At 37.1% G+C, this 16280-nt stretch overlaps 3 protein-coding genes across 5 annotated transcripts in view; 1 reads left to right on the forward strand and 2 right to left on the reverse strand.

Moving 5' to 3' along the window:
- RSPO1 (R-spondin 1) overlaps positions 1-109 on the reverse strand; it is a 115810-nt gene extending 115701 nt beyond the window's left edge. The window contains exon 1 of the mRNA XM_051987725.1: positions 89-109. The gene's annotated coding sequence lies outside the window, so the exon portion shown is untranslated. The remainder of the gene's footprint in view (positions 1-88) is intronic.
- Positions 1-157, reverse strand: part of C3H1orf109 (chromosome 3 C1orf109 homolog) — a 40767-nt gene extending 40610 nt beyond the window's left edge. For all 3 annotated transcript variants that reach the window (XM_051987727.1, XM_051987728.1, XM_051987726.1), the window contains exon 1: positions 89-157. The gene's annotated coding sequence lies outside the window, so the exon portion shown is untranslated. The remainder of the gene's footprint in view (positions 1-88) is intronic.
- A 213-nt stretch (positions 158-370) lies between these two features.
- The window catches only part of CDCA8 (cell division cycle associated 8), a 29825-nt gene continuing 13915 nt past the window's right edge, over positions 371-16280 (forward strand). The window contains exons 1-3 of the mRNA XM_051987738.1: positions 371-696; positions 6136-6264; positions 6747-6787. Of these exons, the coding sequence (XP_051843698.1) occupies positions 600-696; positions 6136-6264; positions 6747-6787 (267 nt within the window). The 5' untranslated portion in view covers positions 371-599. The remainder of the gene's footprint in view (positions 697-6135; positions 6265-6746; positions 6788-16280) is intronic.

Genomic DNA, 16280 nt, shown 5'->3' on the forward strand with positions numbered 1-16280 from the left:
TCTCAGTAAACCCCAACCCGCCCCCTCAGAGCTTTTCGACCATTTCTGTCAGCCCAGTAGCTAGAGGGACTACTAACATGACACTTACCGTCTCCTCCGAGCTTCCTGCTCCCCAACGCGCATGCTCAAAAGCGGCTACCAACGGATAAAAACGAGCTAAACAAACTAGCTTAGCTTATACGCCCCCCAAAACACGTGATCTGTGCCGCCAAACCTCCTGGGTATTGTAGTTTTGCCCTATGATTGGCCCTACGATTATGGAACTGCCTGATGATTGGCTCTCCTGAGAATCCCTCGCGCCCGCTCTGGTGTGGGACTTCTTATTGGCTGTCAAGGGGCGGTTGAGTTTGAATCCGCAGCCCGAGGCAGCGACTCCATTTAACATCCCTGAGAGCTGGGGGTGGATCCGGTTTGGGCATTGCCAACTTCTTTGGGACCTCGTTCTTCTCCACTGTAAAGGGCCGGACCGGAACAGTCGGACTTCTCTGAAGCGCGGGAGCACGTCCTGTGGGGCTGACCTCCTCAGCCTCCCAGCCGCCTCACGCGCCGCCGCCGCCCCGGTCTGCGGGACCGCGCGGCGTCTTTTCCGCCTCGGCGCTATGGCTCCGTCTAAGAAGGCCTCGGGCCGTACGACTAAGAAGAACGCGGTACGGGGCCGAAAGCTCGCATCCTTCCTTAAGGACTTCGACCGTGAAGGTAACTATACGGGCCCCGCGGCTCGGCTGGGGGCATGGAGGAGGGTAACTAGTGGAGCCAACTAGGTGCACTCACAGGAAAAGTGGGGAAATGGGCCAGGGCGTAGGCGGGCGGGGCGGGGGAGGGGGATGCCTGCGCAGGTGTTGCCTAGGTAACTGCGGGACGCTTCGGCTGGGGAGGGGGCGTGCGTGAGATAGGCTCTCATCTGAGCCTTACCTGCGCTCTCTTAGAGGGTAGGGCAGGTCTTTCCCAGGATCATTCCCCACTCCTGCCTAGTGGCCCTCTGCTTGGTCGCTGGGGATACAAATGCTCCTGCTTTCTGGGAGTTTATTTCTGTATGCAAATATATTAGTACCCCCGGGAACTTGATGGAAGCCCATGCGCAGTCTTCCTTCCTGCTTTCTATAAGTACATGCAAAATAAATACTAGGTAGTTTGGTGGAAGACATGGCAGCTAAAGGAAGGAGTATCTTTGTAACTGCATTTCGAAGGACACCAGGAATTCTTAATAGAATGTGGAGAGGGAAGGAATTCACGAGGTTGTTATAGGAGGATAAATGGGGCAATGAATATTAAAGGCTTGGTAGACTTTAAGGTGTTAAATATCCGGTATTATTTCAGAGGATGTTGCAAAGATATAAGTTTAGGTCTTCCGTCAGGTATTATTTTTCTCACGTCGTCAGTGCCCTTCTTTCTATAGTGTGATACCTGGAACCAAACGTAGAATATTCCAGATGGGGTTTGATCAAAGCAGAATACTTTTCAAATTTTTTTGTCTTAAGGTTTGAGATATCTTAATGTAGCCTAAGTTTAGCTTTTTTCATTATCAGATAAGTATTTTTCTCACTTTATGCCAAGGGAATTTGCAACCAAGTAAAATTTCCAGAGATGGGGAACGGCTTGTTCTAAGTCCTGAAAATGGGTTGTCATTTGTAACAAAATTAAGTTTATAAAGGAGGAGGCTAATTTGACTGAAATTGTAGCTTAGAGTATGAGAAGGGAGTGATATGTAATAAGGCTGGTGAGTTCTGTTGGACCAGATTGTGAAGGACTTTACTTACGGAAAGGAAGAGCTCAGGCAGCATATCCCAAAAGTGTTAGTGCCCTTTTATTTTCAAAATATATGCATAATTTTAAATATTCGCCCTTACAAAACCTTGTGCTCCAAATTTTTTCTCCCTCAGGCAGGAAATAATCCAATATATGTTAAACACCTGAGGTTCTTCTATATACATTTGCACAATTATCATGCTGCACAAGAAAAATTAGATCAAAAAGGGAAAAAAGAGAAAGAAAACAAAAAGCAAGCAAACAACAACAAAAAGAGTGAAAATACTATGTTGTGATCCACATTCAGTTCTACAGTCCTCTCTCCTGGTACAGGTGGCTCACTCCATCAAAAGTCCATTGGAATTGGCCTGAATCACTTTGTTGTTGAAAAGAGTCAGGTCCATCAGAATAATATAGTTTCAAGTCTGGTACAACTAGACCATCTCCATTTGCATTTTTTATTATTAATTTTTATTATAATTTTTTATTATTAATTCCCTTGAAATTCTTGACTTTTTCTTCCAGATGAACTTTGTTATTATTTTTTCTAGCTCTGTAAAGTAATTTCTTGATCATTTTAAAGAAAACAACATTTATTCCTATGCTCTAGTATTTTTAATAGGAATGAGTGTTGGATTTTGTCGAATGCTTTATCTGCATCTATTGAGATAATCATATGATTTCTGTTAGTTTGGTTATTGATATAGTCAGTTATTCTAGTAGTTTTCCTATTATTGAACCAGTCCTGCATTCCTGGTATAAATCCTGCTTGGTCATGGTATATGATAATTTGTAATCTCTTTGATAATATTTTATTTAAGATTTTTGCATCAATATTCACTAGAGAAATTAGTCTATAATTTAATGTTTGGTAGAATTTACTTGTAAATCTATCTGACTGGAGATTTTTTCTTAGGAAGTTGAATAATGGCTTGTTCAAATTATTTTTCTAAAATGGGACTGTTTATGTACTTTATTTCCAACTCTGTTAATCTGGCTATCTATATTTTTGTAAATACTCTTCCGTTTCACTTAGATTATCAGATTTATTGGCATGCAGTTGGGCAAAATAGCTCTTAATTATGGCTCTAAATTTCCTCTTCATTGGTGGAAAATTCACCCTTTTCATTTTTGATTTTGTTTGTGGGTTTTTTTTTTTTTTTTCATTTTGTTTATTGGTTTTCAAATTATTCTCAAATTTCAAATTTGGTATTTGATTGGGGGTTTTCAATTTAGGCTTTTTCTAGCTTTTTTAGTTGCATGCTTAGTGCACTTTTAAAGCTTTGTCTTTAAGCTTAAAACGAGTTCTAAGACTTTTGGGGCATCCTGTTATTTGATTGGAGAGGTGTTGGAGTTTGAATAGAAAAGTGATGTAATTAGACCTTTCCATAAAGAACATCCCTTTGGCAGCTTTGTGGAGACATAATCCATTGGAGGAACTGTTTTGAAATGCCTTTTCTATGCAGGATATTGAGAAAACTCTGCAAGATGTGATCCTACTCTCCCAGAGCTCCTTGTGCAGTAGGAGAATATAAGACAAAGATGCAGTATTATACATACTTATATACAGTGAATGAAGCTCCTTGATGGATTTTGTTTGTTTTTGTCATTCTTCATATCCTTACCTTAGTATAGTCCCCACCATATGGTAAATGCTTGTTAATTGTATAAAAAACAGTACAGAATGCTTTTTAAAGTTTGAGAGGGGAAAACTCTGGACTGGGGATAAAAAGCTTTCTGTTGTTTTCTTGACATTGCCTCTAACTTGTTATATGACTTAGCTAAATAGCTCTTATCTTGAGATTTTGTTTCTGTTCTAGAAAATTAAAAGGCTAAAAATTATTCCAATGAACATCCATCTATCCATTAGTAATGAGACAGTGGTAATTATATAAATAATATATGTAAATGATATAAAAATTTTTTCCACAGAGCTTCAGAAGTAAAATATTGAATTCATTCACATTTATTTAAATTTTTCATTTGCTATTCTTATTGGTATAGATCCCAGCTTCTTAAACTGTGGGTTAAAAATTCAAATGGAGTCTTGTAACTGAATGTGGGAGTTACAAAAGTATGATTATCAGTGAATATTCGATTTGTGGACCTATTTTATATACCTATATGCCTATCTACCAAGCCTTTAATATTCATACTTTCTCAGGGGAAAAAGGGATCTTGAGTAGAAAAAAGTTAAGAAACCATGATAAGATACTCACTCCTTTGAGGAGTGTAACTCATAATACACATGACATATCCTTCCACAAATAGGGTCTTTTTGGTAGTTCTTTTAATGTTTCTTAAATACTAATTTAATGAGCAAATATGCTCGTTCTATATTTTATAATATTTTCAGGGGTAAGTTGTGATTGGCAGCATAATGAAGTTGCAAAGTATATTATATACATTATCTTGATTTTTTTATAACATTGCTTGTTTTCTGTTTAAACTGACTGCATCTTTCCATTGGGCTTATCTACGGTTTTGGTTTTTCAGAAATCTTGATGTTTGATTATTTGTTTAACTACAAATTATCATTGAGAGAATTAGTTTTTTAAAAATGGAATTTGGCAATAGCTAAGCAGTTTAGATTTATTGAAAAGGCTACATAGTTTCCTAAATTCAATATGACCCAATCTCCTACTTAATTTTGGGTTTAAGATACATATGCCATCTATTCAGTTTCATGTATAATTGAAAAAAAAGTGCATTCCTAATCCCCCCTCCCCCTCCATAACTGGCTAATTAGACCAACTTCTTTGGAGTAGTTGTGGTTCTTATTAAAGGAGTTTCTAACCAGATAGCTCCCACAGTTATGCCATAGTACAAAATTGCTAGGGGGATGAAACCACATAGTTAACTTGACTCAAGAAATGTCTTTCAATACTTAGAAAGGAATAAAGTAGGATGACATCCAAATGTACAATTGACAAATGGTACAATAGATTTGGAGTCAGGATGATCTGTTTGAATATTCGTCCACTCCAGCAATTGATAGCTGTGTGACCACACAAATTTGAAGTTCATTTTCCTCATCTGTAAAATGCAGATAATAATAATAGTAAGGTAAAGGATCAAATGTAAAGCACTTTGCAAGCAATAAGGGCAGTATATCAGTTGTTATAGGACTTAAAAGTTATTTACCAGTGCCATGGAGATGGTTTGCACAAAAAACAAATAAAAGGAGTTCCCTGTAGAGTCTGAGATTATTCAGGAGCTTCTTTTTGGAGAGGACATCTAGATTTTATTCAGCCTTGAGACATTATGATGTGCCAGACTTTATTTGTGTATTCTTTAGGTTAAACAGGATTTAATGACACTTTTTAATCTTATGCTTGCTCTTAACTAAAGAATTTGATGTTTAGTTCTAGTACTTTTGTGTTCTGTTTTATTTGGTTATTCAATTGAATGTTACCTGTTACTCTAGAAATATTTTTATTAGAGTAATGTGAAGTATTTGATCAGCAAAATTTGATCAGCAAAAAAAAAAAATTTGATCATACGGTGCATGAGGCCCACTTTTGTTAAATTTAGTTACATTATAGTTGCTGTTGTAATTGTTTAAAAAAGTTATTGCACAAACTCCCAGAAAGTCAGAATCATTTGATTTACTTATAATTGTAAGCCTATAGTTATTGTTTTCAGAGTTACATACCCTGTTTTTTAAAGTAAATGTATTAAAAGGTCCGATGTGGCCTTCTCAAGGCTTCTGGTTTCCTTAATCCTAAATGATCCCTATTACCTCTGAAATTCTTGTGATTCATTTTTGCTAGGAAAAGGATCTAAGAAGACTGTTGAAAATGATTAACATTGTTTTGTAAAATGAAGGATGGTATTGAAGAAAGAACACAAGATTAGAATTTAGAATTGGTGTTTTAGTTCAAGCTTTTACCATTAAGATGTATGGGATCTTGGCCACATTACCCCTCTAAACTTCAGCATTCTACTTTCTATAATAAGGATTAGAATACCTGTCCCAGCTACCTCCCAGATTTGTTGTGAGGAGCATGCTATTTACACTGACACTTCTGAGTGGCCAGTTTCATGTAACTCTCACACAATGTCCTCTTCATTTTAACCCTAGGAACTGCTCTGCCTGAGGTCAAGGGACTAGGATGTTGTAGAGCTACTTTATTAAAAGATATATAACTTTGTAACATAAATCCATGGATGAATCCTGTAATCCAAAGCTAGGAGGATCATCTTTAATTATGTCTCAGAAACCAGGAGTCGTGTGGTTGGGGGTAAGGTTATTACCGGGTGGTTTGAAGATTGCAGAAAGGTTTGTTTCTAAAGTGCACAAATTTATGAAGACTTTCAAATGCTGTCCTGTTCTATGTAAAATGACCTGTTCATGTTTTGTTGTCTTTTTTTAATTCCTTCTTGCAGTACAAATTAGATCGAAACAAATACAATCAGATGCCCAGAACCTCGTCAAAGAAGTAGACAATCTTTACAACATCGAAATCCTTCGACTTCCCAAAGCTCTTAGAGAGATGAATTGGCTTGAATATTTTGGTAAGATATTGCTCCTCTTCTAGCTCTTAAGGGAAGTGTAGAGACTTTTTGAGGCTCACATAGTGGTCCAGGCTCTCTGAGCTGCAGCTGCTCATGTTTATGATAGTTTTACAAGGTTGTCAGGATTTTAAAAAACTGAAACAATATAGAATGTAAAGCAGTAGTAGATGCAGCCAGTATATAGAAAGGTCTTTTTAAAGTACTGCTGTCAGCAGCATTTTGAAATAATTGCTAGTTAATGAACAATCACAACTTCCAAAGAAACATAGACTACCAGCATCTCTGAGCCAGCAGTTTTCCATTTTAAAACCCAGTGGGACTTATTGACTATTTATCTTAGTCTTCCAACTTTTTCTAGATACTTAAGTAGCTTCTTTGTAAGGAATAAAAACATGAAGTGGTATCTTCCAAAAATGCTTCTGTTATTGAATAAATGATTGTCCACATCTGTTAGTTGCTAAAAAGGAATGTTCTTTTTGTAGCCCTAGGAGGAAGCAAACAGGCCCTGGAAGAGGCAGCAACAGTAAGTGATTTGTCTCATTTGATTTTTATGGGATGTTTATCAAATAAATCCAGGAATATTTGTTGAACTACTCTTCCCGAGACAGTGTTCTGTAACGAGGATAATATATAGGTACAATCTGTAAAGACAAGGATCTCTGGGTTCCTGTAGGATTCTGCCTTTCTAGTTGGCCTTATTTGTTCTAGTGATGGTTTTTGAATTTTACTTCACTGTCAATTCATAGCAACTATTCTCCATGAACCCTCCCATGTAACAGACTGCATTTTGATAGCATATACAACATTCTGTGCTTATACCTCTATTGAGAGGATTGTATACATCATCATGGTACTCTGGATCCAAGATCAATTACTAAATTTAATCTGAAGTTTGATGTTTTAAAATATTATTTTGTATGTTAATATAGTTATATATATTATCCATTTAGTTCTGTTTACTTCACATTGCATCAATTAGTAAAAGTCTTCCCATTTCTTTGGAATTCTTGATGTTTGTCATTTCTTATGATGTGATAATATTCTATTATATTTATTTGCCACAATTTGGACTGGTTGTAGTGATGCCATGGATATGGTCCCTATTACTAAAGCTAAGGCTGAAGGATTGATTATGTCTGGCATTACTGAATTGCAGTAGAGCTAAGGCCTTGTTTGCACTAGAGCAGGGGGCCCTTACATTGCCTGAGGGGTGAACTGGTCCAGCTTGGAAACAGAACAAGTCAAAGCTTTCTTGCCATTCTACAGTGGCTGCTGCATTTCTGACTTACTCAAATTAGGAAAACCCAGTCTTCTCCCCAAAAGCCACAATTTGTCCAGTTATTCAGGCTCTAGTCAATGGGACCGACTGTTTGTAATTCTTGCTGCCTCAAAAAGTGTTTCTATGAATATTATGATACATAGTAGACTTTTTCTGTCTTTGGTCTCTTTTCATTATATATTCAGAACAGGGATTGTTAGGGTCAGAGAGAATTTCTCTCTGAGAGTTGTTTTCTAAAAGTGTTGAAAAATGCTGTTTCTCACCAATAGTAAATTAATGTGCCTGACTTCTCATAGTCTTCTAGCATTGACTATTTTTGTTTTGTATCATTACTGGCTTAATCAGCATGAGATAAAACTTTGGGGTTATTTTAACTTGGATCTTATTGGTAATTGTGAACTTTTTATAAAGTTGTTGGTGACTTACATTTCTTTTTTTGAAAATTATTCATATTTTTTGATCACTTATCTTCTAGAGAAGAGCTGTTAGTCTTATAAGTTAATTTAAATCTTTCTGTATCTTGGGTATATGGCAGTTTTATCAGAAATACTTAATACAAAGTTGTTTGGGATTTTTTTTTTTTTTGCCTCAGTCAAGCTTCTTTTATTTATCTTTGTTCCTATAAAAATTACATAATCAAAATTATTCATTTTTTCTTATTTTCACTTTTATTTGTTTGACTACAAAGTTCTTCCCTAGCCATAATTGTGAAAAGTATCTCCTTCCATTCTAATTGTGTTTTTTTTTTTTTTTTAAATAATGGGGCCTTTTATTTTAAGGTTATATATCCAACTGGCTCTTATTGTGATATAAAATGCTATACTTAAACCTATTTTCCACCAAATTACTTTTCAGTCTTCCCAGAAGTTTTGTTGAATAAGGAATTTTTCCTCCGCTAGTTTATGGTTTTATTGATTACTAATCTACCATGCTCATTTCTATTTTGATAAACTCCTTAAGTTGATGGCTTGTCCTGCTTCCTATTCCATTTGTAGTTCCTAGACTTTAGTCTAGGGATTAGTAATCTCAAACCTAGATTTATTTTTAATCAATTTATTTATTGTACCCATCTATATTATATAGGCCTTGGAATAAAACACATAATTTGTTTCAGTTCTTAACCATTGGACTTTACTAATTATAGAATGATTGAAGCCATGATTCTTTGCCTTGGGTCATCAAAAACTCATAGAATTTTCAAATTGAAGGGGACTAAAGGTCATTAAATACAACCCATTCCAAAAGTATCCCTCTCTGTCCATGTGACATCCCTAACAATGTTTATCCAGCCTTTCCTTAAAGTCTCCATTGATGGGAACTATATCTAGTTGAAATGAAAAGGACTTAGAACCAGGGGAAAGCCTAGAAGGAAGTGGGAGAGATGACAACTCCTCATCCTAGAAGGTGTTTAGTGCTCCACCATTTACTTGCTAAGTGCTCTGCATGCATTATGTCGTGTGATCATTATAGCCCTCTTAGGAGATGTATTACTATCCCCACTTTATAGTTGAAGAGCCAAATCTTTAACTGGCTTAGGCACATAAAACAGAACTTTGCTAAATGTAACCACATAAAAGAGACTTGACAAGGAAAGAGCTCCACATTCTTCTAGCAGCAATTAAAGTGATTTAGATGTGAGGTTTGAAAGAAGGGATATGTAATGGGAGGAGCAGTGAAATCATTGTATAAAAGATGAGCTTATAGAGTAGCAAGAAGCCCATAGATCTCTAGTTTTTCTGTTTTCTTTTACTATAATAGATGAGCTGGAAAGTTGACAGGTCCATATTCATCAGAATACAGTGAACAAACTGCAACTAATCCTTAATGAGGTAAATGGATTATAATATATACCTTGGCCTGTTGCTTTGAAGAACAACATATAAGTATTCTGTTATGACCAAATTCTAAATCATTTTATCTTTATAAGTTCATGTGAATTATCTTTTTTTTTTTAAGTTAAAGTGACTGATGTTCATGCACTTTGACCCACAGATCCCATTGTTAGGCACATGTGCCAAAGTAGTCAAAGATAACGAAGTAACAGGCATGTACCAAGCACCTTTTGGGACTGGGAGAGGGAAATAAGAGCCAAACTGTCAAGAGTTTAGAAAGGATGTAATGCAGTTGAATTCTTGTCGCAAGTCTTCCACACAGATTTGTAAAGTTCATTAGACTGATTCCTGATGGTGAAATCTAAGAAAAGTCTGTTTTTTATCTGGCTCAGGTCAGCATAAACACAGAGCAGATTCTAGGGATAGTATTAGTTCAGAAGTACAAAGCAAGCAGCACTGGTGTGTCCAGGAAGAGGCTTCACAATAGCATAAAAAGAGGTCCCAGGTCTATATGGAGGTACCCCTAAGCCAAGCTAGATTCCTATAGTGGAGACAGGTACTAACTGACAGCTTTGTTGACTGTTCTCCAGTTTCAGGTCACAGATCCAAGATGGAGCGAGAAGGGGACTTTTGTATGGTGTAGAAAGACCCTGGGTGGTGTATGAGAAAGGAGGAATTTTAGAAGCCAATAACAGTGTTCTGTAGCTTAGACTTCAGTCACAAATCAGGGTCTCAGTTTCAGCAGTAAGCCCAGCCTAAAGAGGAATAATGAAAGCAAGAAACCCAGATCATAATGAGAGAGGAGGTTCTATGATTCTACCATTTTGAACCCACAGAGATTTCTGGTTGACCTATCAGGGTGGAGTCCAACAGTTTTAAACCTGTCAGGAACTTGCAGAGCTCAGAATCTGGGGCTGGGAATGGGAGGAGACAGAAATCAGATTTTGTCCTGGATCAGAATGTTTTAGGGAATGCTGGAAGCTTACAAGTCACCATACCATCCCTGAGATCCTGGAATAACTCCACATTCAGTGTTCCCAAGAAAGCAGGATCAGAAACAGCCTCGATCTTCTCTCTAGTGCTGAAGAAGAGTCCCGCTCTTAACATCATGTCCAAATTCAGGAAGTAGATTGGGAAAGGGACAAACACCAAAAGAACCACAACAAATGACTTTTTGTGGTGGCAGGGATGCTCAAGATATGTAAGAGTAATATCCACAAGCATTGCCTCAGGAAAACACAGCTTGGGCAAAAATTCAAGTAATCCTGGAAAAGCTGAAGCAAGAGATATGTTTTTCTAAATGGAATGAGGGCATTGAGGAAAACATTGGAAAAGAAATGTGAGCGGTAGAAGAGAGAATTGAAAGAGAATTAACAAGGCCTATCAGTTACAAAACCTTGCCCAAGCAACAAACTCCTTGATATTCTCAAGGAAAGGGGAATGCACTTCAAGGAGAAGAGAAAGGAAGGTTTAGGAAAAATTAACTGAAATAATTAAAATGTACAAGCATATAAACAAAATACAAATACTATACAAACAAGAAGTGGGAGAGTGAATGGCGTGTGAATCTCACTCTCCTCTGAACACACACACAAACTCTGGTACAAAAAAATCCATTTTACTCAATAAGAAAATGAGAAAAGGGCAGAAGGAAAAGATGGAGATTAGATTAAGGATGGGATTAGTCCTAAGCAAAACAAACTCTGAGGACTACAAAATTATAGCTCTTTTTGAGGTGGCATAGAGTGGGAGTCTAAGGCAGGGTCCAAAAATGAGAGATAGAGAAACAAGTTTTGGTATATCATCGTGATAGAATACTATTGTGTAATCTTTGTACTAATTACTCAGGATTCTAGAGGACTAATGATGAAACATACTACCTACTTCCTGGTAGAGGTGAAAGACTCAGAATTAAACAAATTGGGGATGGGGGAAGTTGAGGGGTAGGATAAGGGCATTTTTTAAAATATATATATTCTCTATGAGATAGTGGAAAAGTAAGAAGACAAATGTTGGTTGATTAAAACAAATTTGTTAAAGCATCTCTTATGTACTAGACATTGTGCTAAGGCATTGTACATATAAAGAAAGGCAAAAGACAGTTCCTGAACTCAAGGAACTCATAATTTTAATAGGGGGATACAACAGGGAAACAATTATGTACAAGAATACAATATATAGTTAATTTAATTAGATGATCCCAGAGGAAAGGCACCAAGATTAAGGAGGACCAGAAAAGACATCTTAGAAGAGGTAGTGTTTTTTTTTGAGACTTGAAGGAAATTAAGAGGTAGAGGTGAGGAGGAAGAAAATTCTAGGCTTGGGGGAGAGTCAGTGAAAATTCATGAAGGCAGAGATGGAATGTTTTGTCCCTGGAGCAGCAAGGATACCAAAATCATTGTTTATAAAACATGTAAAAGAGTTTTATAGTGTAAAAAAACTTGGAAGAATAGGAAGGGACCAGATTATAAAGGGCTTAAAAGCCAGAAAACTTTTAAAATTTTACTTTGCAGGCAATAGGAAGCCACAGGAATGGGTTGGTAGAAATGGATGGATAAATAGAGATATAGGTTTTATTTATACTAAAATATTTATCAGTAACAAATAAACTGGAATCAAAGTACATGTCCCTAGTTGTACATAAAGGAAAATTACTGTATCAAAAGAAACAATATGAAGAAATCACAAAATTTATATGAATTGATATAAAGTGAAGTGAACAAAACATGGAAACCTCCAATTAATTAACAGACATTAAATGTCTACCATGTGGGGGGAAGGGGTGGAGCCAAGATGGTGGAGAAGGCACACACAACTTTCTAAGCTTCTCTCAAACCCTCATTACCAATTTTTAAAATCAGCCTCAAAAATAATACTTGACTGGTAAAATTCATGAAGATTGGAAGTACAACAACTTAACCAGCTGAAGATAGCCAGAAAAGGTTTGTTCTTAGGGACAAACAGACCAGTGCAGGCAGGGATAGGAGCAGGGGCGGCTTCCAGGGTTGGAAGGTTTACAGAGAGCTCTCTGCTATAGCCTGACTGCTTTGCTTTGGTTGCAGAGTAATGGACCAGCAGAGAAATTAGAATCTAGGGTAGAGGGTACTCTGAAGGATGCCAGAGCCTAACAGGATCTGGCTGTGCCCATCTAGGACCAGAAGTGACTCACTGCAGACCATAACACAGCTCTGCAGTGGCATTCTGCAGCAGGGGCTTTGGGTGGGGGCAATCATAAATCTGCACAACAGAGGGTATGGGGGGGCAGCCTCTAATCTGCACAGTGGGGGGCTCAGTCTGGGGCAGTGGAATTTCCCCAACTTGACTAGTTCCCCAGGCAGAGACACTTGCATTGCTGTGAGGGGTAGGGCAATTGCTAATACTCAAAGTGGGCTTTGGGGAATGGGGGAGCAGTGATACTTTTGCTGCTCAGGCTCTTCCCCCAAGGCACTTACTAATCTTCACAGCGGGGCTCCTGGCAGGGAACTTCCACAGCTGGGCTGTGATACCCAGGCCTAGTCACTTCTAGGGTGGAGCGTTTCCCAAAGCACTCCTTCAGCTCAGCTGCTTTTTGCAGCCCATTGACAGGACATCTACTGTCCATATACCTATCCCTGCTCTGCAGAGGAAGCTGGCAACCAGCCTGAAGGCAGACCCTAAAGGCTTTTTTAAAAATGAGTAAAAAAATCCAAAGGAAGATTGATAGCTTCTATACAGAAAGAGAGCGGGTTTTCAACTCTGAGGAGACTAATAGCAGACAGTTTCCAGACAATACCTCAAAGGGAGATGTAACCTGATTCCCAATACAAAAAGCTCCCCTAGAAGAAAGTATAAAAAATCTTAAAAGAGAACTAGAAGAAAAATGGGAAAAGGAAAGGGAAGCTATGCAAGAGAGCAACAACTTCCTGAAATGTGAATTAGAAAAGGTAAAGAACTCCCAGGAAATGTGTAATGCCGGAGAAACTGAGGCAGGAGAGAGATTAGAGAGTTTTTAATATTTTATTAATTGGAGACTATGATTGACTGGACAGGACTCTTGTCTCAAAGTATCCAGCGATGAATGGGAGAATCCCAAATCCTTATATATCTTTTACAGACAAAGAAGGGGCAAGAAGTGGGAAACTTCTTCACAGACCCATTTGGTTCTGTCAGGATAGGGGGAGGCCATAAATTCTTACTAAAAGCCAGAGTCAGGATGTTTGAATAAACAGAAGTAAAGATGTCAATGAGGTGTCCGGGATAGTCTTATCTTTTGGAATATTTTAGAGAGGTAGTGTCATAAATTCTTGAGGACAAAAGGAGTTAGGAGTCAGGAAGTCTGATCTCCTCCCTTTCTTGAGTCTCACATTGACAATTTTTATAACCTTAGAGCAAATGGTCCTCAGTCTTAATGGACCAGAGTGGGGTTTTACAACTAAGAGGATTGAGGTAGAACAGTTAAGGAAACTAAGATAGAATAATTCAGAGAAACTCAGTCAGGACAATAAGGGAAACATGCAGACAGTCTCCAGACAATACCTCAAAGGGAGATGTAACCTGGTTCCCAATACAAAAAGCTCTCCTAGAAGAAAGTATAAAAAATCTTAAAAGAGAACTAGAAGAAAAATGGGAAAAGGAAAGGGAAGCTATGCAAGAGAGCAACAACTTCCTGAAATGTGAATTAGAAAAGGTAAAGAACTCCCAGAAGTTCAAAGGTAGAACAGTTCAAAGAGAGTGTGGCATAACAAGTGCAGGGAAACAGAATTTGTGAATTGGAAAATGTAAAGAACTCCCAAGAAAGTAGGATTTGTGAATTGGAAAAAGAAAATAACTCAGTAAAAAAATAATAATAATAATAATAATGAAATGGAAAAAAATTCCATAGAGCAAAACAACTCATTTAAAAACTCAATTGGACATATACAAAAAGAAGTTAAAAAAGCTAATGAAGAAAATAACTCATTAAAAATCAGAACTGAACAAATAGAAATGAATGATTCATTGAGATATCAAGAATCATTCAAGTAAAACTAAAAAAAAATGAAAAACTAGAAAAATGTTAAATATGTACTTGGAAAAACAACAAACCTGGAAAATAGATCTAGGAGAGATAATCTGAGGATCACTTCCCGAAAATTATGATGAAAAAAATAGCCTAGATGCTATTTTACAGGAAATCATCAAAGAGAATTGCCCAGATGTAATAGAATCAGAAGGTAAAATTAGGCATTGAAAGAATTCATTGAACACCTTCTGAAAAAGACCCTAAAATAAAAACTCCAAGGAATATTGTGGCAAAATTTCAGAACTATCAGACTAAGGAAAACATTACAAGCAGCCAGAAAAAAACACTTCAAATACCGAGGTGCCACAATAAGGATCACTCAAGATTTGACTGCTTCCATATTAAAGGATCAAAGGGCCTGGAATTTGATATTCCGAAAGGCAAAAGAACTTGGAATGCAGCCAAGAATAAACTACTCAGCTAAGCTGAGCATTTTCTTCCATGGAAGAAGATAGACATTTAATGAAACAGATGAATTCCATTTGTTTCTAAAGGAAGAAATCAGAGCTAAACAAAAAATTTGATTGCTAGCCATAGGACTCAAGAGAAACAGAAAAAGGTAGAAAGAACTCTTGAGAACTATATTTCTGTTGTGGATATACATAAAGAGTACATGTATAATTTGATTTTACTGCTATAACATTAAAAAAAGGGAAGTAGAAATGGAAAGAGGATAATGTCAGAAGAAGGGGAAAGGGAAGATAAAAAGAGGGAAATTACATCCCACAAAAAGGCAAAGGAAACCTATCATATCTGAGGGAATTTAGAGAGGGGGAGGAATATTGTGTGAATCTTACTCTCATCAGAGTTGGCTCAAAGAGAAAATAATTGACATATTTGTTTTACAGAGAAATTTCTCTCACTCCATTAAAAAGTGGGAGAGGAAAAGGGAAAAGGAAAAGAGTGATAAGGGAAGGATACAAGAAAGGAGAAGGGATTTAAAGGGGGGAAGGGAGGGATCCTAAAGAGGGAGAGCTGTGTGATGCAAGTGGTGCCCATAAGTTTAATACTGGGAAAGGGGGTGGGGGTGAGGGGCAAAAAAAAGAAAAGCATAATCTGGGTATAATAAGATGGCAGGAAATACAGAATTAATCATTTTAACTGTAAATGTGAATGGGATGAACTCTCCCATAAAGAGGAGGCGGATAGCAGACTGGATCAAATGTCAGAACCCTACAATATGTTGTTTACAGGAAACACATTTAAAGCAGGGAGATATATACAGAGTAAAGGTAAAAGGCTGGAGCAGAATCTGTTATGCTTTAGGTGAAGTCAAAAAAGCAGGGGTAGCCATCCTTATCTCAGATCAAGCAAAAGCAAAAATTGATCTAATTAAAAGAGATAAGGAAGGAAACTATATCTTGTTAAAGGATAGCATAGACAATGAAGCAATATCAATACTAAACATATATGTACCAAGTGGTATAATATCTAACTTCCTAAAGGTGAAGTTAAGAGAGTTGCAAGAAGAAATAAGACAGCAAAACTGTAATAGTGGGAGATCTCAACCTTGCATTCTCAGAATTAACTAAATCAAACCACAAAACAAATAAGAAAGAAATTAAGGAGGTAAATAGAATATTAGAAAAATTATGTATGATAGATCTTTGGAGAAAACTGAACGGTGACAGAAAGAAGTATACTTTCTTCTCAGCAGCTCATGGAGCCTATTCAAAAATTGACCACGTATTAGGACATAAAGATCTCAAAATTAAATGCAGGAAGGCAGAAATAGTAAATGCTTTTTTTTCAGATCACGATGCAATAAAAGCTACATTCAACAAAAAGTTAGGGGTAAATAGGCCAAAAAGTAATTGGAAATTAAATAATCTCATCTTAAAGAAAGATTGGGTGAAACAGCAAA

The sequence above is a fragment of the Antechinus flavipes genome, chromosome 3, assembly GCF_016432865.1.
Source record: "Antechinus flavipes isolate AdamAnt ecotype Samford, QLD, Australia chromosome 3, AdamAnt_v2, whole genome shotgun sequence".
Taxonomy (NCBI): Eukaryota; Metazoa; Chordata; class Mammalia; order Dasyuromorphia; family Dasyuridae; genus Antechinus; species Antechinus flavipes.